Source organism: Amyelois transitella, chromosome 27, assembly GCF_032362555.1.
Source record: "Amyelois transitella isolate CPQ chromosome 27, ilAmyTran1.1, whole genome shotgun sequence".
NCBI classification, from domain to species: domain Eukaryota; kingdom Metazoa; phylum Arthropoda; class Insecta; order Lepidoptera; family Pyralidae; genus Amyelois; species Amyelois transitella.
In genome coordinates, this window is record NC_083530.1 from 3,678,369 (window position 1) to 3,702,001 (window position 23,633).

Here is a 23,633-nt window from a genome sequence, read left to right on the forward strand (position 1 = left end):
GTATGCAGGGATCTTGGCAAGTGGATGGATGGAGTCCCTACCTATCCCTCTGGGAGGCTTAATTTGACATTACATTACGTGATGCACATACGTTTAGCAGGATGATAGATCGACCATTTTAATATTATCTTTAGGAACTGATGGGACATCTGAAAATTTCTCATCTTCATCTCGGTGGGATATAAAGAAACTAGATCTTTCTACTTACCATGTAACATACATACTACTTTTGCTTTATTGACAGTAAAAGATATACAATAACTAATATTAGTAATTCTGTGAGAATGTGGAATCATATCTTGTTGATTTTGATCACCCAGGTGATTTGTTATTAGGTGATTTTATGACACAAAAAAGTGGAATTTTATCGCCTAGGTGATATTACCCAGGTGATATGACCCAGGTGATATGACCCAGGTGACCAAAGTGAAATAATCCGATATATGTACAAAAACTAGATCCATTTGTTTCAGGATAAGTCGTCAAATCTTAGCGGACAAAATGTACGTAATATTGATTTCAATACGCTAAAGGTAGCCATATAATACTGTTAAAATTTTCCAGTTAAAAATTCAATTTTGTTGTTTAATTCCTCAAATTCCTTTTAAGTTTAAAAAAAAAACAGAGTGGCCATAAGTACTAAAAAAAAATGATTTTGATATTTTTCAGGACTCATCAATGACTTCGCTCAAGACTTTACAAGAGGAGATATCGGAGTTTATCCAAAGAGAAGAGAGTACTGTCGCTTCTAGTCATTTCTACCCAGGCATTGAGCTGGCGGATTATGATTTCTCAAACGAAAGACACAACCCTTATGCGACTAAGTATGTTTGTCTTATACAAGATCTTGCACTACTAGCACATGGTACATACATACATATCCAACGTCAATATCCCTTGCGGGATAGACAGGGCCAACAGTCTTGAAAATGCTGATAGGCCAAGATCAGCTGTTTGGTTTACTAATAGAATTGAGATTCATATTAAGTGACAGGCCCGTCGCCTAAAAGAAGAAAGTTTATAAGCCTATCACTTAGTCGCCTTTTACGACACCCATGGGAAAGAGCTGGAGTGGTCCTATTCTTTTATCTATTGGTGCCGGGAACCACACGGCACTACTAGCACATGATAACTAAGTACCTACAACTCGAGCTTCAATTTGTCCGTTTTAATAATTGAATAGTCCTCTGATCAAAATACTGGCGACATCAATACAAATATAAATAAATACATACGGGACAGATTACACGGATTGGGTTAGCCACAAAGTTCAAGACTTGTGGCACGAGAAACTACCTCAACGATACTATATTTTATAATAAATACTTATAAGGATATACATCCAAGACCCAGGACAATCAGAGGAAGTTCGTTTCTCATCATGCCCTGGCCGGGATTCGAACCCGGGACCTCCAGTGCCACAGACAAGTGCACTACCGCAGTGCCACAGAGACCGTTAACAAACATTTTGAGTAGTAATAAACGATAATCTGTTACGAACCATTCTTCAATTTCAAGGTAAATGCCGTCTTTAAGTATTGAAATAACTAGTTCTACGAGTCACTACTACATTCATTCATGTTTTTTAATGTAGACAATGTGCATTCGTCCATGATTTAGATTTAAGTGATCTATATTTGTATATTGACGTCCGATGAAAATACTGCAGTGTAGTTTGTTCCGCCGCTTCTTCTACACATACGCTTTATAAACGGTAGTATTTATAATTAGATTACAGTGATGTGACGTCAATAAGTGGTACCTTGTATCCAAATTTGAAAATAAATCTACTCTGTTCTATTCTTTTCTTAAGAAAACCAATTATTTTCTTACAGCCTCCTTGAAGCGACGTCATACCTCGTCAAAGGGTGTCTCGGCATAGGAATACTAAGCATGCACGAAGCCTTCATGTTTGGTGGCATTCTGGCGTCAACTCTAGGCGCCATTGTGATCGGAATTATCTTATCAACTTCAATGGCAGTTAGTTGTTTTTTTATAATTTTTGCTTTCATAAGCATCTACATACATATAGATAGTATATAATTACGTCTATATCCCTTTCGGGGTTTACAGAGCCAATAGTCTTGCAAAAGACTGACAGACCACATTCAGCTGTTAGGCTTAATGATAGAATTAAGATTCAAATAGTGTCGGGTTGCTGGCCCACCGCGTAAAAGAAGAACCCCGAGTTTATAATTACAAAATTATCTATAATCGCAGCTTATTAATTAACTAGTTGTGCCCGCGACTTCGTCCGTATGGAATAGTTATTTTGGGCATCATTGAAGCCCTCAAGGCGGATGAATATAATTTACCCCGTTTTTTTTTACACATCATACATTTTCCATTATTTCTTAGCTCCTAATAGTTGCAGCGTGTTGTTATATAGCCTAAAGCCTTCCTCGATAAATGGTCTATTCAACACAAAAATAATTTTTCAATTCGAACCAGTAGTTCCTGAGATTAGCGTTAAAATAAACAAACAAACAAACTCTTCAGCTTTATAATATTAGTATAGATTTCTGCCCGTTTTGGTTTGCAGATGTTGGTTAATTCAGCACAGAAGATGTACACGACTATTCGTGTGACACGATTATCTTACGCTGATTTGTGCGAAGCCGCCATTGCAATAGGACCCTTGAGAAAGCTAAGAAGATATAGTAAAATCTTTAGGTTATATTGTGGAAAAGAACTGTAGTTATAGCTTAGTTTAATAACATCAAACTATGACGGCCTCTGTGGCGCAGCGGTAGTACGCTTGTCGCCGTTTACAACATCCATGGGAACGAGATGGAGTGGTCCTATACTTTTTTAATTGGTATTTATTTTTATTTTATTTAATAGTCACATCTGATTCTCATTTAATAGTCAAAGAGTGACTGAGATATAACGAAGTACATAACACATTATTTGGGCGAGTCCAAAACGCCTCTTGCAAAACGTTTCTTAAATATGACGTCGCACCCTGAGTTTCTTGTTCGCTTCATAAACCAAATCTTAATTATCGCATTTATGGATATTATGTCTTAATGAAAGTTACTCCATATTTTTTATTCACATACCTATGGCATTTTTAAATAATTATTAAATTTTTGAAATAGACTTTTACATCGTATTTTTAATTTTTAAATAAATATAAAACAAACAATCCTCTTAATTATTCAATGGTTAACAGGAAAAGATCCCTAAATGGAATAAGTCCGTGCATATTGTATCAAACAAATTTGCTGTATTTTTGTGGTATTTCTTATGTACAATAAAGGTATTACAAACATACAAATGAACAAACATTTACAACGTCAAAATCAAAACTAAAAATGCACAAAAATATGTAATGTAGTTAATTACTTGTAATATACAATCTTGTTATTAATTATTATTCTTTTAAAACATCATACCTTTTCCAGGTATGCAGTTGAATGTTCAGTTTTCTTACAAATGACCGGATCGTGCAGTATCTATCAAATAGTTATTGCTTATACGATTAAGACGGTATGTTTTTCTTTTGGTAACTGCAAAACGTTAGGTACCAAGTTTGGTTTTATTCAAAGCATAATTGGCAACAAGTGGTATGCTTGATAAATATGCTCAAATCCGTAGAAACTTTGATTGCGAGATTTAGATATTCCGCTATTGTTGGGTTGGACGCAGAGATGTCATCAATATCTTTTTAAAAAAATTGATCCTATTCTACATATATATTTACGTCTTTATCCCTTGCGGGGTAAATAGAACCAACAGTCTTAAAAAGACTGATGGGCCACGTTCAGCTACTTACTTGGCCGAATGATAGAAATGAGATTTGTATAGTGACAGGTTGCTAGCCCATCGCCTACAAGGAGGATCCCTTGTTTATGAGCCTAACCCTTAGTCGCCTTCTACGACATCCAGAAACTGTGCTTAAATTTATTATTGTTTAGTAGAAATTCGTAATTACTAACTTTCAGGTCACAGAATTCGTGAGCGCTCCAGTTAACGAGCTTCAGTTATCATTACGAACATATATCTTCATAATAACTATACCGTTATTGTTTTTGTGCATGATAAGAACATGGAAATATCTGGCGCCGTTTTCAATAGTCGCCGATTTATTTATGGGTAAGATTTTATTGTTAAACTGGCGATTACCACCCACAGCTGCGCCTGCGCGCCTTTAGCGCCATCTATTAACATAATGCGACGAATTTACCGCTGTCTACAAAAAAAAACACCAATTTAGCATACATACATACATATAATCACGTCTATATCCCTTGCAGGGTTGACAGAGCCAACTTAGTGTACCTTACTATGTATAAAGTAATACTTTTTTACGGTAAATAAATGGTTTGCGAGTGCCAAATAAACGGTGTTTCCTTGGGACTTTCTAATGCAATTATGTTTCATTACAGGTATATGCATCATCACGACAATGTTCTACAGCATATCTGAAGCTGGTGATATTATCAAGCGACCGCTGTGGAAAACTGTCCCTGGATTGTTCAAATTCTTCGGCATTTGCCTGTTCAGTATGGACGGTATACCTCTCGTGTTGCCCATAGAAAACAATATGAGAAGTCCACATCACGCACCGTTCGTCATACATTGCGGTAAATAAATATATACGGAACAAATTACACTGATTGAGTTAGCCTCGAAGTAAGTTCGAGACTTGTGTTACGAGATACTAACTCAACGATACTATATTTTATAATAAATACTTATATAGATAAACATCCAAGCTCAGGCCAATCAGAAAAAGTTCTTTTTTCATCATGCCCTGGCCGGAATTCGAACCCGGGACCTCTGGTGTCACAGAGGCCGTCAAATAACCGATGGATTGAGATAATTCCCGTTTTCCAATTGGTTGATAAAATTTGATGAAATATATTATGCTACTTGCTTCCGCGTTTTATAATGGAAATGATATTCAAATAGTGACAGGTTGCTATTATAACCTACAAGAAAAATCTCAAGTGTAAGTTCAATCTCAACTTATATCTAATAGAAATGCGAAAGTAAGTTTGTTTTGCCGTGTGGTTCCCGCCACCAATAGGAAAGAATAGGACCACTCCATCTCTTTCCCATGGATGTCGTAAAAGGCGACTAAGGGATAGGCTTATAAACTTGGGATTCTTCTTTTAGGCGACAGGCTAGCAACCTGTCACTATTTGAATCTCATTTCTATCATTGAGCTAAGCAGCTGAACGTGGCCTATTAGTCTTTTTGGGACTGTCGACTTTGTCTATCCCGCAGGGGATGTAGACGTGATTATATGTATGTATGTTGATATTCAAATAGTGACAGGTTGCTAGCTTATTACCTACAAGGAGAATCTTAAATTTAAGCCCTCAAATATTACTATCACTATATAGTATAAAACAAAGTCGCTATTTTAGTCTGTTTGTCTGTATGCTTAAATCTTTAAAATTACGCAACGGATTTAAATGCGGTTTTTTGTAACAGGTAGAGTGATTCAAGAGGAAGGTTTTTATGTATATTTTTTTCCGAATTTTGCACCCGTGCGAAGCCGGGGCGGGTCGCTAGTAATATTATAATGCGAAAGTAAGTGTGTTTTGTTTGTTTTCTCGCGTGTAAGTGGCGTTGAATTCGCGCAGGCGAAGCTGCGGTTAACAGCTTGTTTAAAATAACAACATCTGTGTTCTTTGATTGGTACTTTTGAATAGTGCTGAGACTGAAAGCGTGAATGAAGATTTCTTTTTAGAAACTACTTGTGCTCGCTGTTTTCGCTTTTACGCTTTATCTACGTTATTCGTAGTTAGCAATCGTGGCGTTAGATGTCTCTGTACATAAAAAACATAACACCTACTAAAAAGTTGGTATGTTGATGTAAATCGTTATTATATTCAACATACATACATTGTATGACATCACGTCATTATGCCTAAACGGAGTAGACAGAGCTATTAGTAACGAAGAGAAATTAAGGCCACGTTAGTTTAATTAAGGCAACCTGCTCTCATTCATCTTCTATATCAAACACTAGCTGTGCTCGCGACTTCGTCCGCGTGGAATAGTTATTTTGGGCATCATTGAAGCCCTCAAGGAGGAATAATTGTCCCCGCTTATTTCCACATTTTCCATTATTTCTTCGCTGCTTATAGTTGTGTAGTGAAGATAAATAGCCTAAAGCCTTCCTCGATAAATGGTTTATTCAACGCAAAAAGAATTTTTCAATTCGAACTAGTAGTTCCTGAGATTAGCGCGTTCAATTAAACAAACAAACTCTTCAGCTTTATAATATTAGTATAGATTTATAATATTAGTATAGATAACATAAATGAGAAAAATAACTAATTGTTTCAGGTATGGTTATGGTTTGTATGGCTACGATTGCGACCGGCTTCTTTGGATATTGGGGATGGGGAGAGAATTGCAGAAGTCCTATCACCATTCACATGCCACTAGAAACGTACGTATAACTTTTTATCCCGAAATAGTGGATATAATTTTAAGAGCCCCAAAGAAAACTCTACATGGGGTAATAAAATCATACAACATGGAAATCATCTAAAATATAAAATTGACGTGTCACAATGTTTGTTCCCGTACTCCTCCGAAACGGCTTGACCGATTGTCATGAAATTTTGTGAGCATATTGAGTAGGTTTGAGAATCGGCCAACATTAATTTTTCGTAACCCTTAGTGATAAGGGTTGTTTCACCGGGAACTTAAAACTGCAAAAACATGTCAGAATGCAATGCATTCTGACATGTTTGGCTCCCGGCACCAATACAAAAAAGAATAGGACCACTCCATTTCTTTCCCATGGATGTCGTAAAAGGCGACTAAGGGATAGGCTTACAAACTTGGGATTCTTTTTTTAGGCTATGGGCTAGCAACCTGTCACTATTTGAATCTCAATTCTATCATTAAGCTAAATAGCTGAACGTGGCCATTAAGTCTTTTCAAGGCTGTTGGCTCTGTCTACCCCGCAAGGGATATAGACGTGACCATATGTATGTATTATTTATTTTTACAGAATCCCAATAATTCTACAATTTCTGGTGGCGACGATGTTAGCTGCAACGTTTGCGATACAATTTTGGGTACCTTTCAGGATAGTATGGCGGTATATAGGTAAATCACACGATGTCGTGTTTGGGTAAGACTTTGAAAATATTTTTAATTGAAAAAAGATCTTAATTATTTATTACCTTAGTGGCAATATGAATCTAATAATAGATAGATAGATTAAACTCTTTATTGCACCATACATACAAAACAGCACAAAACAGATAGAGATGGTACAAAGGCTCAATAAAACTTGGATGACCGGCGTGATTTGCATCATTCTGACATTTTTTTCTGCTTCCCTCTGGATGGAACAAAGTAACCTTCCTCTGAGAGGTCAGAATTAATCTGGTAAATCACTAGAGAAGGTTACTTCTCTTTCAACTTTCTGTAAAAACTCTTCAAGTTTTTTTGGGGGTTAACCCAAATGAACTCTTGTTGAAGAGTTTTTACACCTAACCCAGCTTGGATCATGCTTCTCTCGATGTTTTGACCAAAGAAGTATTTGTTATCATTCAAATTTATGTACGTAAGAGAAGATAGTAGTAAGACGTCTGTGGGTTTTGAAACCGGTTCCTTGATACGGGTACACAGTGACATATTTACCTTACAAGACTACTGATTCAAGTCGGATATGTTGACAACTCTTTTACATTATACGAGTATATTTTACAAGGTGTGCCCGCGACTTCGTTTGCGTGGAATAGTTATTTTGGGCATCATTGAAGCACTCAAGGATGGATAATTTTCCCCGATTTTTATGTTCACATTTTCCATTACTTCTTCTTCCATTGCTACTAAAAGTTGCAGCGTGATGTTATAGGTATATCCTAAAGCCTTCCTCGATAAATGGTCTATTCAACACAAAAATAATTTTTAAAGTAGATTGGTGCGTTCAAACAAACAAACTCTTCAGCTTTATATTATTAGTAAATATAGATTCAAACAGATTATTTTTAGGAAAAGGACCAGATGGGAAAGATTCTACAGAGTGATATACCTACTGTTTATAACTTGCCTTTCTACAGTATTTTCTCAGCCAGATAACACGATGATTTTTGTGAGTATTTTTTATCTCTCGAATAAAAAGATATTAGAATGAGAGGTACTTTTACTTGTTGTCGTAAGAGCATTCGATAAACGAACGTAATTAGATATGTTAACAATGTGTTTTAGTCCTGAAGTGTGAAATCTATTAAAGGTGCGTCTCTCTACCAAAATACACCATTTTCTTGCAGGGATAGGCAGAGCATGAAATGATCTTGCCCTTGTTTAAAAAACAGGTTCATAACTATACACGCCTTAATATTTTTCAGCTAGGCAACTTCTTCGTGTCGTTGAATTCGCTAATAATACCGGGACTTATCGACATTTTGGTTATGTGCAATGCTGGACAAAGGTATTTCTTATTTATTTTATAGATGATTTTCTATCCAAAGCTTAATAAATTACGAGTAACAATAATGATCCAGTAGACAATGTAATAGGCTAAATTTGCGTTGTGGGGCCAAAAATATCAATCAACAATCGCAGACAATTTACATACATATAATCACGTCCAAATCCCTTGCGGGGTAGACAGAGCCAACAGTCTTAAGACTGATATGCCACGTTTAGCTGTTTGACTTAATGATAAAATTGTGATTGAAATAGTGTCAGGTTGCTAGTCTGTCGCCTAAAAGAAGAATCCCAAGTTTATTAGCCTATCCCTTAGTCGCCTTTTACGACATCCATGGGAAAGAGTTCTTTCTTTTATAATGGTGCCAGAAACCATAGACAATTTATATTGTCTGAATATGAAATTTTCTTCACGTTTCTTATCCTTAGCTTACTCTTGACTTGACTTGATCGTTTGGCTAAATTACTGACTATAAATAAACGTAAATCACAAAGCGGACAATAATCGCTATAAACTCGAACTCTGATAAGGAAAATTTCCAAATATAAGACCCTTTCGAGTCAGATAAGTACCTAAGCTTAGCTATTCATCCATTAACTCGTGATTTAGCCATTGACAAAATGTAACTGTTTCAGTTCCAGGACGGTACTCAAAGACTTGTTTATTGCTATCTCGGGTCTAGTTTTTTGCGTTGGTGGCATGTACTCGCTCTATATTTGAAGAACCAACTTATGGAGAAACGGGAATGAAGATTTAATTACAGTCAACATCATCTACGCTGTATGTAGTTTATTGTAAGATATAAACTTCAAAAAGTCCCTTCCTTTTGATCTCATATCGGTAATCTATACTAATATTATAAAGCCGAAGAGTTTGTTTTTTTGAACGCGCTAATATCAGGAACTACTGGTTCGAATTGAAAAATTCTATTTGTGATGAGTAGACCATTTATCGAGGAAGGTTTTAGGCTATATAACATCACGCTGCAACTTATAGGAGCGAAGAAATAATGGAAAATGTGAGAAAAAAAAACGGGGAAAATTATTCATGTGCTTGAGGGCTTCAATGATGCCCAAAATAACTATTCCACGCGGACGAAGTCGCGGGCACAGCTAGTTATCTTTATAGTATGTAGGTTTTTCTTCGCTGCGTTTGCCAGTATGCGAACGCTAATCTTAACTCTTTGAGCCAAAGAAATGCTTGGGCTGGAATTTAATTTAAGACTAGCGTTAAACACTAGATCGTAATGATCATAAAATTGGTGATGTGCGGATTTTGTTTTGATTGGTTGAAGCATCACATCGTGACTGTTTCAATCGTTGACGTGTATGAGAATATCAATGACCTTTTTTATTGATTAAATCGATCATCTTGTTATTTCGTAAATCGATTTCTTGTTCAGCACTGTAAATCATATTATGTACTTACATTGTTTTGTAAATAAAATAAATGACAATATTGGTGATTCTTTTAATTTTTTATGACTTTAACAGTCCTGTTTCTTTACCTTTTTTGTAAGACCTGGTGTTTTATTTAAATTTCATAACTTATCATGAAATATCTAAGATTTAGATTGTTTTATTTATGGGACAAATGCCTGAAAAAGGAACCTGACTACTCTGAACTGAACACAGGAAACGCTGATAGTTTATTAAAGCATGTGAAGCCATGAGCAACAGTTAGTGTACAAATGACATAACATATTACCTAAAATAACAACGAAGTTGATTAGGGAATTGAAATCATAGAGACAAATGGACGAATCAACCTTGGAGGCGTCGATATAGCGAGCGACCTACTTAAAAGGCGTGAAGGTTGTGTACATTGATGATTTTTTATAAAGGTACGTATCTAGTTCCTAATTCGAGAGCGTCAGTCTTCGGATGGTTAGGTTAAAGAGCCTGAATGTTATAGCGTGATTGTACAGGTTCAGATCTTATCGTCGTTATCTCTTTTATAATTGTGTATGTAACTTTTGGATTAATATTCGATGTTTTCACGAAGAGGGAAAACATCGAGAGGAAACTGGAAAAATCAGGCAACTTGATTCAATAGGGTTTTGTTTTTTTATTTATTTATTTGTTTCAAGCCAGGTTGCTGATGTTTTTGTAATGTGATGACGCAAATGGAATCAATAGGGTTAGGTAACCCCTGAAATTTGCGGAGGTCAGACGGGAGCTGCCAAGTATTAAAACCTGACTTAGCCAATCTAGGACCATGGTTATAGGCGTACCTAGATCGAGAAGTGAGGTCGGACCTTGGATTCTTTGAATTGTGAAGTCAATGTACTTACCTGAGTGCGTTAATTCAACATACATTACATATACATAAAATCACGCCTCTTTCCCGGAGGGGTAGGCGAAGAATACATCTTACCACTTGCCAAACTTCTAAGATACATCTGTCGCTGAATTGTATTCACAATCTGTAAATTAAATTCGGTTTGGCGCTAATTATCCTTTTCTTTTGTTCCTTTTTTTTGATTTCAATAGTTTTCCAGCCAGTACTAACTACTAACCAATGAGGTTGTCTCATTTTAACTGCCTGTTTGACTACAATCATACCTCCTTTCAGGCTTACCGGTTTTGGGTACTCTTGACTTGATCTTTCGCCAAGACTTCTCTGATTTGATCAAGATACGTCCGTCTAGGCCTTCGCACTTCAACCCATAATTTCCACTCAATCCCTGTGATATTTTGTCCTGAAATCTCTTCAAATTTTAAAGTTTAACGCGCACACGCAACCAATTTTATTCATCAATTCTGACCACATGCAAATAGGAAGGAGGCAAATTGTTTCTAATGAAACCTCATTGGTTCAATGAAGTTCACACTTGAAAAGTTCGACCCATGAACAGCACTTTGGGAATTTCCATTAGGATTTTTTAATGTATCTACCTAATCTGTGTATGATTATGATTTAAATATAAAAAATCGACTTCTGGACACAAGAGCATTTTTATCACAGCCATCTGTAAACTTAATATACGGTAAGTTTAATGGGTAAATATTATTTTTAAATATTTTTATATGTACTAAAATACTCGATTCCGATTTCCATGTAATCGTTTTTATAAGGCCGTAAGGCCGCCTAGTAAGTGGCTTTAATCTTTCATTCATAGAATTACGTCTATACCCCTTGCGGGGTAAACAGAGCCAGCAGTTTTGTAAGAGTAGGCTACATTCAGCTGTTAGCGGTTTTAATCAAATAAGTGGCTATAATTTAAAAGATTATATGTTTTATATATACTATGTCGCATATTATATCAATCGTTTTCTGACAACTTTTGTATCTGTTATAGGCTAGTTGTCTTAACAATGCTTAGCTATCATAAATACAAATAGACTTTAGGACAGAGGCTTCATTCTTGCAGAATTTTTCTGAAATTAAAAGAAAAAGAACTAACAGTTTTATTTTTGATAATATTCTTTATGCATTTCAATTAATTGTATCTAGTATTTATTGACTTTATTCGTTTCAAGCAATCAATGAAACAGTTATGTAAACATTAGCGATGTTTTCCCCTTTTTAATAAAAGCAAAGAAGTATGGATGAAATAAATACATATATTTCATAACTAATAAGTCATCAACACATCTTAAAAAGTAATCTTGAGTGTCACACATACAAATAAACGGCTACAAACTAGGTTTAAGATAAGGACTTAATTACTGTAAAATATATTTAAATTATCTACACTGGAGAGCAAAGAGAAAGGCTCCCTTTCTTTAAATTTTTAACACAATCATTGTATTGAATAAAGATTTTACTCCACTTTTTGTTTGTAATAAGTAGATTATATGGTTCATAACATTGTATCAATCAATCAATCGTTTTAATTAAGGCTTTTCTATTGTAAATTGTATTGTATACTGTCGTAAAAAAAATATGTAGTAATTTGAAAATTTTCAAATAAAAAACGCAATATGTATTGTTAAACGAAGATCACGTCTTTATCTTTTACGGGGCAGATAAAGTCAACAGCCTCCAAAAGACCAGGTTTAGCTGGATGCCTTACTTAAAGGTAACTATATCTTTCTGCATTCCAAAACCTAGTTCAGCTGTTTCAGTTATGTATGTGTTATGTTTTAGGCATTTTTTCCTTTAGAAAATAAGTTTGTTAATTCTTTATCTACTTTTAAACCACTGAACCGATCTTTATGAAATTTTGCGAACATATTCATTTTCCGGTACCCCATGGAAAATCTACATAGTGGTACTTTGTACTTTATACAGAGAAAATATTTGTATTTTAATTTGCAATGAATAAACTCTAAAATAATTTTAATGATATTTAACCCTGCCAACCGTTTCACTATAATAATAATAAAATTTATAGAAATGTATCTGATTTCCTGCCTGAAAGTGTACACGGCAAGGTTGTAGTCGGAATGACATTACAATTGATACAGTGTTCAACTTCTGAACGAATCGGTCGCGGAGTGTAGTGAATTATCATGGAATTGGATACACATGTTAATGTTAGTGCTTTGCATGCATTTATTATTGTTTAGTAGTTTAGTTTACTCCGCAGTTATTATAGCGCGAAAAACTATCGCTGTCCCTTTTCCCGGGAAAGGTCGGAGTGGGAAGACCTAGACGAACGTATCTTGATCAAATTAAAGACGTCCTGGCAAAGGGTCAGGTCAAGAGTACCCGAAACCGCCGAGCTTGCATGAAGAGAGTTATGAATGTGGATGAAGCGAAGGAAGTATGCCGAGATCGTGGCAAGTGGAAAGATGTAGTCTCTGCCTACCCCTCCGGGAAAAAGGAGTGATTTTATGTTATGTTATGTCCCGTTTAACGTCATAATAAAAAGAGAAACAGCGATAGCTATGCTACGGCTACGGAGGCTGAAGGGCGTCGATGGTTGAAAGACGGTTCAGTTTCAGTTAAGTTAAGGGTGAAAGTGCTTTTCCCTTAGTCACATCTCAGGACATCCACGACGAAAAAAATTGAATTGTTCTATTCTAATACGTGCAAGTATTTGATTGAACTACACCACACGAGATACGGATACAATTCATAAATAGCGTCTTACGAAAAGATTGTTGATAAAAATATATTTTTATGTTTGATTAAGATAAGTCACCAAGAAAATTTACAAATTTACAAGCGGTATAACTGTATTACAGAACACATAAATAGTATCTAGCATCGTAGAGAAGTCATATATGTCATTCAAGATTTTTCAGACATCTTTTTCTTTGTCTTTTTCCGGAAAGGCAGAAGGCAGAGACTACATCTTTCCTCTTGCTTCGGTCACTGCATTCTTTACCATCAACATTCTTTAATCTTGAAAAGACAGGCCACGTTCAGCTGTTTAGCTTAATAATAGAATTGAGATTCAAACAGTGACAGGTCGCTAGCCCATCGCCTAAAACAAGAATCCTAAGTTTATAAGCCTATCGCCTTTTACGACACCCATGGAAAAGAGATGGAGTGGTCCTATAAATTTCTGCTGGTCCTGTTTGTTGTGTCCGTAACCACACGGCACTATTTGCACAATGTAACTTCTTAGTTACAATGTGCAAATAGTGCCGTGTTCTTACAACACGAGCTTCAAATTGTCTCTTTGAATAATTGAATAGTCCTCTGACTGGCGAAAAACTAGCGACATCAATACTAATATAAATTAATATATGTATTTGAGATTTGTGGCACGAAATACTACCTCAACGATACTATATTTACTACTCTTGATCTTATCAAGGTTTTCTTTATAATTTACAGAATAACACACAAACCCAACTAGAAGATGAACAGCAGAATTCTAAACCCCCACCTCAGCCACCCCCAGTCGACAAAAAGAAGTTTGTCTTCCACACCAAGAAGGAACCGTACGATTTCGTTGCATTTAGGAATGTGAGGAAACCTACTAAGTAAGTATCCAAATATATAAACAACCTTTCCCTTAGCCGCCTCTTACGAAATCCTTGTGAAAGATATGGAGTGATCCTATTCTAAAGATACGGGAACCACACGACAAGAGAAGAATCCCAATTTTTTTATCTTTTCCTCTGGGTTGACTTGTCCATTTTGTATGGAAAGAAAATATTAAAACACCAAACGCAATATTTTTTTATAGAATCTGAAAATTAGCATCCAATCAAAGATAGGTACTATATTTTATGCATACAAGGAAAATGTTTGCCTTTTCCTTCATATTTATCAGATTGTTTAATAAGGCTTAATGCTCAAAAGATAAACAATTCCCACTCAATTACACTTCAATGCAGTTTTAAATGGACCCTGGACTATTAAAAAAAACAAAAATTAATACACAATACAATACACATATGTCACGTCTTTACGAGAGGCGACAATGCCAATATCTCGAACAGACTGGAAGATCAGATTCAGCTGGATGGCCTAGTTATGAAATTGAGATTCCAATGTATCTGGAACCTAATCGCCCATCGCCTAAAAGAAGAATCCCAAGTTTATTTGCGATTCTTCTTTTAGACCGAAAGCCTTTTCCTTAATTGACTTATACAGTTTCCATGGGAAGAGAAACAGCTGGCAAATACTACGTTTTCTCTTTTCTATCAGACCAGCATGGAAACTTGCACCAGATCAATGTTTGATTCCCTATGTCGCCTTTTACGATGATTACGATAATGATCCATGGGAAGGAGATGGAGTGACCTAAAGTGCGAAAAACCGCAGATATGAATAACTTTATTTAATTTAGCGCCGTGTGGTTCCCGGCACCAAGAGAAAAAAGAATTGGATCACACCATCACTCTCACATGGATGTCGTAAAAGGCGACTAAGGGGTAGGCTTATACTTAAACTTGGGATTCTTCTTTTAGGCGATGGGCTGGCAACCCGTCACTATTTGAATCTCAATTCTATCTTAAAGCCAAATAGCTGAACGTGGCCTATCAGTCTTTACAAGACTGTTGGCTCTGTCTACCCCTCAGGGGATATAGACGTGATTATAGTATGTATGTATATGTTATTTAATTTACTTTTCAGTGCCATAGAGTCAACAGGCCATCTTATCAAAGGCTGCCTTGGAGGTGGAATTCTGGGCATACACGAGGCTTATATGAAGAATGGATTGTGGACTTCACTCTTTCTAACAATCATCTTTGGATTCTACATCACATATTGTGTGCACGTAAGTCCAATTATTCTGTTTACTTTTGTATTAAAAACTAGTAGATAACATTATCTAAGCGCTTGGCTTAAAACACTATGAACTACTTGCCAAAAATTCATGTACTTGGAAGGGACGAACTTGCATGAAGGAGTTATGAATGTGGATAAAGCGAATGAAGTATTCAAGTATCGTGGCAAGGTAAAAGATGTAATCTCTGCCTGTCCTTCCGGGAAAGAGATAAAGAGAGGTTCTGGTGAATGAACCAATCTATTAAAAAATGCCTATAAAGTATAAATTGTCTGCATTTCATTGTCTGAAAGATAATAATAAGCTTATCAAATTCTTGTAATTAAGTCTCGAGGTCCTACAGACATTCAGTATATCGTAGGCACTACTTATAATTCTGTGGTTTCAAATGAACTTGCATGAAGAGATTTATGAATGTGGATGAAGCGAAGGAAGAATGCAGAGATCGTGGCAAGTGGAAAGAAGTAGTCTCTGCCTACCCCACCGGGAAAGAGGCGTGATTTAATGTATGTTTGGTTTCAAATAATAGTTCTAACATTGATGATGATAATATGATTCCAGATATTAATCAAGTCAGCACAAGTATTATATCAAAGGCTGCATGTGCCAGAGATGTCTTATCCTGATGTCGCTCAGGCGTCGTTAGAGATTGGACCATTTCCGAACTTGAGGAAATACGGGGTATGGTTTCGGTAAGTTACAAAAATCAACTTTTCTTGAAAACATCGGATATGATACATGAACGAATAGACTTAAAACTAACTGAGGATGTATAAGACTATAAGCATCAGTGGTCAAAAGGTTAAGACACATGAATGAAAAGCATATAATATAAAAGAAGTTATTTATTTATTAATTTATTTAAAACTTTATTGCACAAAAATAAATGTACAAAGCTAGTTCATGTCCAACCATCCAATCCTATCGCGACCATGTATCAAAATACTGTGAGGAAATAATTGCACACGGGTGTGTAACCATGATCCAATATGAGTGAAGTTTCCCTGCAAAGGTTGCGAAAGTCCGACGGGAGTCAATTCGTGTAAAAACCTGACTTACCCAATCCAGGACCATGGTTAAAAGCCTTCTCTAAGAAGATGAAGATATCTAGGATAAGGTGAAAGAGGACCATTATCTAACACATTGTAAAATGTACTGAAATAAGTACTATAAAATTATGAAGAAAATTTTATAGCTCACATTAAATTTAATATACTGAAATAAGTACTACAAAATTATGTAGAAAATTTTATTGCTCACATTAAATTTCAAAAACATTTCCTGACAGTTGACATAGTAAATGATGACGTCGATGTTAACGCTACACTGCTTGAGCTAATAGTAAAAGTACTTTAATTACCTACTTATAGATAACGTTTTATGTGTATATCTTAGTAAATAAATGAAAAAAATAAATAAAACTACCAATTAGGTGGTTTTGAAGACCACCCAGAACCCGAGAGATACGCCGCAATAATTGTATCATCATACATACATATAATCACGTCTTTACCCCTTGCCAGGTAGACAAAGTTAACAGTGTCGCAAAGACTTAAAAGCTACGTTGTGTTGTGTGATACTCGTGGCTCAATTCCTGACTCTACTCAATTACTTCCTAACTAAAGTTCCTGAGTTAGGGCTTCAGACGTGCCAAGGGATAAATAGTGACAAGTTGCTAGCCTATCGCCTAATAGTAGAATCCCAAGTTTATAAGCCTTAACGTTTATGAAGTGCCGTGTGGTTCCCGGCACCAATAAGAAAGAAAATAATAAGACCACTCCATCTCGTTCCCATGGATGTCGTAAAAGGCGACTAAGGGATAGGCTTATAAACATGGGATTCTTCTTTTAGGCGATGGGCTAGCAACCTGTCACTATTTGAATCTCAATTCCATCATAAAGCCAAACAGCTGAACGTGGCCTATCAGTCTTTTCAAGACTGTTGGCTCTGTCTACTCCGCAAAGGTTATAGACGTGATTATACATATGTATGTATGTTTGTACGTTTATGAAGACAATGCATCACTACATTCCAGGTACGCAGTAGACTTAATGATATGCATAGACCTTTTCGGAGCTTGCTGTGTGTACCAAATCATAATAGCGGAGACGATTAAACAGCTGATTGAAGAAGGCTACAACCTTAGTATTGGAGATCGGGATCAGTTGAGGTTTTATATCCTGGCTTTACTCGTGCCGATACTACTTCTATGTATGATCACGACGCTGAAATATTTAGCACCGTTCACGTTGGTCGCTGATATATTTATTGGTAAGTGGTATGAAAGCCTTTTTTATTTTTTTTATTTTTAGGAACACAGAAAACATCGAGACTGATAAACACAAGAAACAAAATTACAAAGGTTGCCTTTAGCTTTTTACGAGCATAATCTTGGTGACTTAATACAATGAGGTTTTTGAGAAACTATATCCTGTCTTCTAATTCTGTGTGTTTTTCAAGATGGTTTCAAGTTAAACCCTTAGCCCTGTACTTCGAAAATCAACATGTCTCCTTCCACTTTCTCCGGGTTGCCCTTCAGTTAATTTTTTTTGTTTGTTTGTTTGTAATATCTTTATTGCACAGAAATTTACACAGTACCTAACAAGAAAATAGTAAGTACATAGTTATACATACATACATAAAATCACGCGTCTTTCCCGGAGGGGTAGGCAGAGAGTACCTCTTTCCACTTGTACATACATATTTATAAAAGAAACAAATCACTTGCAATGGCGGACTTATCAGTTTATCATTATCAAGGTCAAGCTAAGTCTTCACGCTCCACAAAGAACTCAGATACCATAGTTTAACTTCACGTGCCTAAAAATCATCCTCTACCCACATTTCTAGAAGCATATCTAGGAGGAAAGTTATTTAACGGAATTAATGTAATCAGGCGACTAAACTAACCATTATTTCAACAGTCTTAAAAGACTGATAGGCCACGTTTAGCTGTTTGGCTTAATGATAGAATTGAGATTCAAATAATGGCAGGTTGCTAGTCTGTCGCCTAAAAGAAGAATCCCAAGTTTATAAGCCTATCCCTTAGTCGCCTTTTATCACATCCATGGGGAAAGAGATGGAGTGGTCCTATTCTTTCTTTTCTAATGGTGCCGGAAACGACACGGCACTACATACATACTGAAATTTGTTTTTTTTTTTTTTAAATTTATTTTCAGTTGTATGCGTGGCTGCAACGGTAGTTTATAGTATCCGAGTGGCGCCCTCTATAAAACAAATGCCAGCGTGGAAGAACGCGTTGGGTTTCTTCGAGTTCTGCGGCATATCCATATTTAGCATGGAGGGAATTGGTGTGTCATTGCCGATAGAAAACAATATGAAGAATCCGAGGCAGTTCCCGTTGATATTGTGTTGTGGTGAGTAGACGCATGTGCTTTCGTCAAAGGATTTTTATCATAAAATATAGGTAGTATCGTTGAGTTAGTATCTCGTAACACAAGTGTCGAACTTACTTCGAGGCTAACTCAATCTGTGTTATTTGTCCTGTATGTATTTATTTATTTTTCATTCGGTTGTTTCGACAACTTCACAAAATATATATTTAAGAGAAATTCGGAAATGATACATAACATAACATATAATCAAGTCTCTGCGGATAAATACCCTTGCAGGGTAGACAGAGCCAACAGTAATCAAAAGGCTGAAAGGCCACGTTCAGCCGCTTGGCTTGGTTGCTAGCCCATCGCCTAAAAGGAATCCCAAGTGCATAAGCCTATCCCTTAGTCGCTTTTACGACTTCCATGGGAAAGAGATGAAGTATGTCCTATTCTTTTTTTTATTTAGCTAATACTAAAGTTGTACCAAAGCTTAAAAAACGCAATTAATAGAATAAAGTACAAAATAAGTTTTCGTAGTCCCTTCACTATATTAATACTTGAATTAATTAATAAATCTTAAGTTACTTAATTGAGTTACAGCATGTTTAGTTATAATAACACTGTCTGCATTTAATTAGTACCTAACTTTATTTCTAGGTATGTTTGTGGTGGTACTCTTCCTGATATTGGTGGGATTCTTCGGTTATTGGGGATTTGGTGAAAGTTCTAGGGCACCAGTGACGCTCAATTTCCCATCAGAAACGTAAGAACCTCCTTTTATTGTTATTAGATCTGGTTTTGTATGCTCATTGGCTGTCAGTAACTCTACTCAGCAGTTTATTCATTCATATATTCAAGTTTATATCACTTACGGAGTAGACGGAGCCAGCAGTTGATAGACTGATAGGCCAAGTTCAGCTGTTAGTGTTGAGATTCAAATTGTGACAAGTTGCTAGACCATCGCCTTAAATAAGTATCTCAAGTTTAAAAGCCTATCCCTTAGTCGCCTTTCACGACATCTATGGGAAATAGATGGAGTGGAATCCCATGGCACAAATAATGCTATATTCAAATAAAATTAGAATTTTAGTTCATTTATTTATTTAAACTTCATTGCACAAAATACAAATGTATAGCACAATTGGCAGACTTAATGCTGGAAGCATTATCTACCAGTCAACCATTGGGCCTGACAGAGAACTTTATGTGGCGTCAAACTAAATAAAAATATTTATACCTACACAAAATATAAAATAAAATAATTATAATAAACATACATAAAAACTACAATATATAAACAATATACATACATAAATAAATTGGTGCAGCGATTACCGAAATTAGTGAAAAGGCTTATAGGTATAAAATACCCTTGCGACTCAAGAGAAACCCGTATACCCCTGTTTTGAAACTAGAACGACTATTTAGTTATATAGCATTTATGTTCATCTATTCTATTATTGGCTCCACAGCTTCCCCACCGTACTCAAATGCCTCATGGCCATCATGATCTTCGTGACGTTTGCCCTTAACTTCTGGGCGCCCTTCAACCTCGTCTGGCACTATTTGTCCAAGAAACACAACCCTAGAAGGTTCTGGATCTGGGAGAGGGTTTACAGAGCCAGCTTCATCGTTGCCATAACGTCTATAGCTGTTGCCTTCCCGAATATAGGGAACCTGATGGGATTGGTGAGTATCATTTCATAATCAATTCAAATTTTGTGAGATGGAAATTGGTTTCAATGGGACGCGATACATTGTGAATGCTTGACTTTAATGTGATTATATTTAAAGAATTTGTTCATATTTTAATTTGTGATATTGATAACTAAATGACTTCATCGCCAAGGAAGGGCTTGATATGATTTCTTTAGATTAGAAATATAAACGCCTATAAAATGTATTTGCTCTTTCCAACACCTCTGTTTTTTTTTGGATATGGTTTAAAACTGAGGACTCCAAATGGTGCACGTTTACCCAAATGATTCATAGGTTTCTAATTTCTTAGCGAAGACAAATTCCAGATGTACTTAAACTTTGCAGAAATACATACCATCACGCCTGTCTCTCATTGGGTAGGCAAAGACTATGGATTTCCACCTGCAGCGATCCTTACAGACCTCTCCCGTTTCCGCCACACTCATTACTCTTTTCATGCATATTTGACGATTACGGGTACTCCTAACATCCTCCTGTTTAACACATTCAAAATTTGGTCCTTGAATGTGCAGAAATTTAGGTGCTGAATTAACGCTATCTACGACCGTTTATATGTTACTCAGAATGTAAAGAATTCAATTTGTTTGTTTTCAGTTAGGAGCATTCTGCCTCTCGAACCTAGGCTTCATATTCCCAGCGATCATTGACCTTTTGGTGGTCTGGGAAGATCCTGGATTGGGGAAGTTCAAATGGAGACTTTGGAAGAACGTCTTAGTCTTAATTTTAGGTGTAATATTCTTCATAGCTGGTACTTACTCAAATATTAACGGTCTGATTTCCAGTTTGTATAAATCATAAACTGAAATTCTTGTGTCGTCACCGTGTGTGTTTAAAATAAGTTAAATCAGATAATTAATTTGTGATGCTTCGATCAAATATGTTTGAATTGAAATATAAGTTGTAAACTTAAATTTTATTTATACCTGCTAACGTAAATAGTAAATAAATTTAAAGATACACTGAAAAATAACTGCATTTTATTGCCTATCTGTCAAAAAGAACGTTATTTTGTTTCGTAGACCTTTTCCTGTTTTTAACGTTGGGTTGCCACGGTAGTACTAAGTTCTTACAATTTTTTTTTCAAGTCAACTGATAAGTCCCGCGTATAAAGTTACTAAATAAATTCAGGTGGTTTTAGCTTTACAACCCAATAATCAAAGCCAGTATCCTTTATCTACCTAATTTTCCTTTGAAAAGGCGTTTCTTAGTTCATACATACATACATACATAAAATCACGCCTGTTTCCCGGAGAGGTAGGCAGAGACTACCTCATTCCACTTGCCACGATCTCTGCATATTTCCTTTGCTTTCTTAGTTCAGCGGTTTAATATATAGTGAATTTACATAATTGACTAATCAGGGACGTTTTGACAAAAGGTCGCGGCAAGAGTACCAGAAAACGACGACATTGCATGAAGAGAGTTATGAATGTGGATGAAGCAAAAGAAGTATGCAGTGGCTAGTGAAAAGTAAGAGTACTTACTTTCCTTACATTCATAGTGGTGTGATTATATGTCTACACTAATATTATAAAGAGGAAAACTTTGTTTGTTTGGTTGTAATGAATAGGCTCAAAAACTACTGGACCGATTTTAAAAATTCTTTCACCATTCGAAAGCTACATTATTCACGAGTAACATAGACTATATTTTATTTTGGAAAAAAATAGGGTTCCGTAATATATTTGGATTTTTCGGACACAAACTGAAAAAAATCAACCAAAAAGTTACTTATTTTGCGTACGCTGTCTAAACTACAAAAGATAGAACCATAAAATGTTCTAATTAATTGTAGATCTTATAAATATCTACAAAAAAGTCCGCGACACACTATACCTATCTATGTCGAGTGAGGCACAACAACCACATTTTTATTTAAAAATCTTGAATTTTTTTTAGTCTACATTTGAACGCGTTTTTTTTACTCATGCTATTAATCCTTATCAAAATAAATAATTTCATCAATAAGTACAGTTTATGTAGATAATATTTGGTCTTTGAATTATTAAAATTGGACGTTTGGTTTTGAAGTTGTGGTGAAATTAAAATATTACGATTTTTGCTGCACTGCCCGGGACTACAGGCAGAAGTGACACTTTTGCCGGGAGCAAGACTTAGTTAGCCGCTTAGCGGGCGGTCCTTTAGTTAGTTCTAATAGAGATATATTTAGTATCGGCTGTTCATCCGTGCGAAGCCGGGGCGGGTCGCTAGTATGTTATATATACAAACCTCTCACACACAAACATTGGTAAGGCAAATGAGGAAACTACCATACTATGTTCCGTAAAAAGGAGGTAATATGGAGAAATTAAAAAAAAAATGTCTTGACTTATAGGTAAATAAACTTTTAGGGATCTTAAGTTAGAAAGTTTAAGTTTTTGATACCATTTACTATTTTAGAATCTGTAAACATTTTCAAATTTGGAAATATATTATATTAACGGTGCAAGTCCGACTCGCACTTGTCCGGTTTCTTTGTTATCATAAAAATAGACGTAACTAACATAACAGGTCGCTTTAAAATTGTGTGCTAATGAAAAAATTTTATGATCTCATTTAAACATCAATTGTTTTTAATGGATTCATCGATCTTTTATCAATGTCAGAGATCGTCAAACTGTTAACTATATACTTATTTAACTTAACTGTGTTTGCAAAAAGAAAATAGTTATATTTTCGTTTGTTTGTATTTATGAATTTACCAAAAGTTGGTTAACCAAATTTCGAATGCCTTGAAAAAGGGAGATGTAATTGTCGACTACGCATGAAAAGAGTAATGAGTGTGGAGGAAGCGGGAGAGGTCTGTAAGGATCGTAGCAAGTGGAAATCCATAGTCTCTGCCTACCCCAAATGGAGACATGCGTGACGGTGTGCATGTAAAACTTGAAATTCTTTATATTTAAATTATTTCAGAATTAAGAGATAGAGATAAGAAAAAAAATAGAATAAATAGAGCTTAGAATACTGTAATAAGTATACTTCACATTTAATTGACAATAAAACCACAGTTTGTGAAGCGCTGTACTTT

At 35.7% G+C, this 23,633-nt stretch overlaps 2 protein-coding genes across 2 annotated transcripts; both read left to right on the plus strand.

Annotated features, from left to right (window-relative positions):
• Positions 1-678: 678 nt before the first annotated feature.
• LOC106140405 (proton-coupled amino acid transporter-like protein pathetic) lies at positions 679-9,133 on the plus strand. Its single transcript, XM_013341992.2, has 11 exons — positions 679-824; positions 1,836-1,980; positions 2,543-2,673; positions 3,408-3,492; positions 3,948-4,098; positions 4,392-4,589; positions 6,307-6,412; positions 6,983-7,105; positions 7,975-8,074; positions 8,331-8,413; positions 9,049-9,133. Exons 1-11 carry the CDS (start codon positions 679-681, stop codon positions 9,131-9,133), a joined length of 1,353 nt encoding a protein of 450 aa, XP_013197446.2.
• A 3,648-nt stretch (positions 9,134-12,781) lies between these two features.
• On the plus strand, positions 12,782-21,561 carry LOC106140593 (proton-coupled amino acid transporter-like protein pathetic). The gene is made up of 9 exons (XM_013342205.2): positions 12,782-12,894; positions 14,147-14,295; positions 15,395-15,539; positions 16,110-16,240; positions 17,584-17,819; positions 18,728-18,925; positions 19,544-19,649; positions 20,359-20,575; positions 21,200-21,561. Exons 1-9 carry the CDS (start codon positions 12,871-12,873, stop codon positions 21,401-21,403), a joined length of 1,410 nt encoding a protein of 469 aa, XP_013197659.1. The 5' UTR covers positions 12,782-12,870; the 3' UTR covers positions 21,404-21,561.
• Positions 21,562-23,633: the final 2,072 nt, after the last annotated feature.

Bases quoted from the DNA above. Each gene is read 5' to 3' on its own strand.
- LOC106140405 (XM_013341992.2), top strand. From the start codon at position 679: ATGACTTCGCTCAAGACTTTACAAGAGGAGATATCGGAGTTTATCCAA. The intron at 2,674-3,407 runs GTTATATTGTGG...TACCTTTTCCAG, and splicing joins AGATATAGTAAAATCTTTAG to GTATGCAGTTGAATGTTCAG. The intron at 4,099-4,391 runs GTAAGATTTTAT...GTTTCATTACAG, and splicing joins AGTCGCCGATTTATTTATGG to GTATATGCATCATCACGACA.
- LOC106140593 (XM_013342205.2), top strand. From the start codon at position 12,871: ATGGAATTGGATACACATGTTAAT. The intron at 18,926-19,543 runs GTGAGTAGACGC...CTTTATTTCTAG, and splicing joins CCCGTTGATATTGTGTTGTG to GTATGTTTGTGGTGGTACTC. The intron at 19,650-20,358 runs GTAAGAACCTCC...TTGGCTCCACAG, and splicing joins CTCAATTTCCCATCAGAAAC to CTTCCCCACCGTACTCAAAT.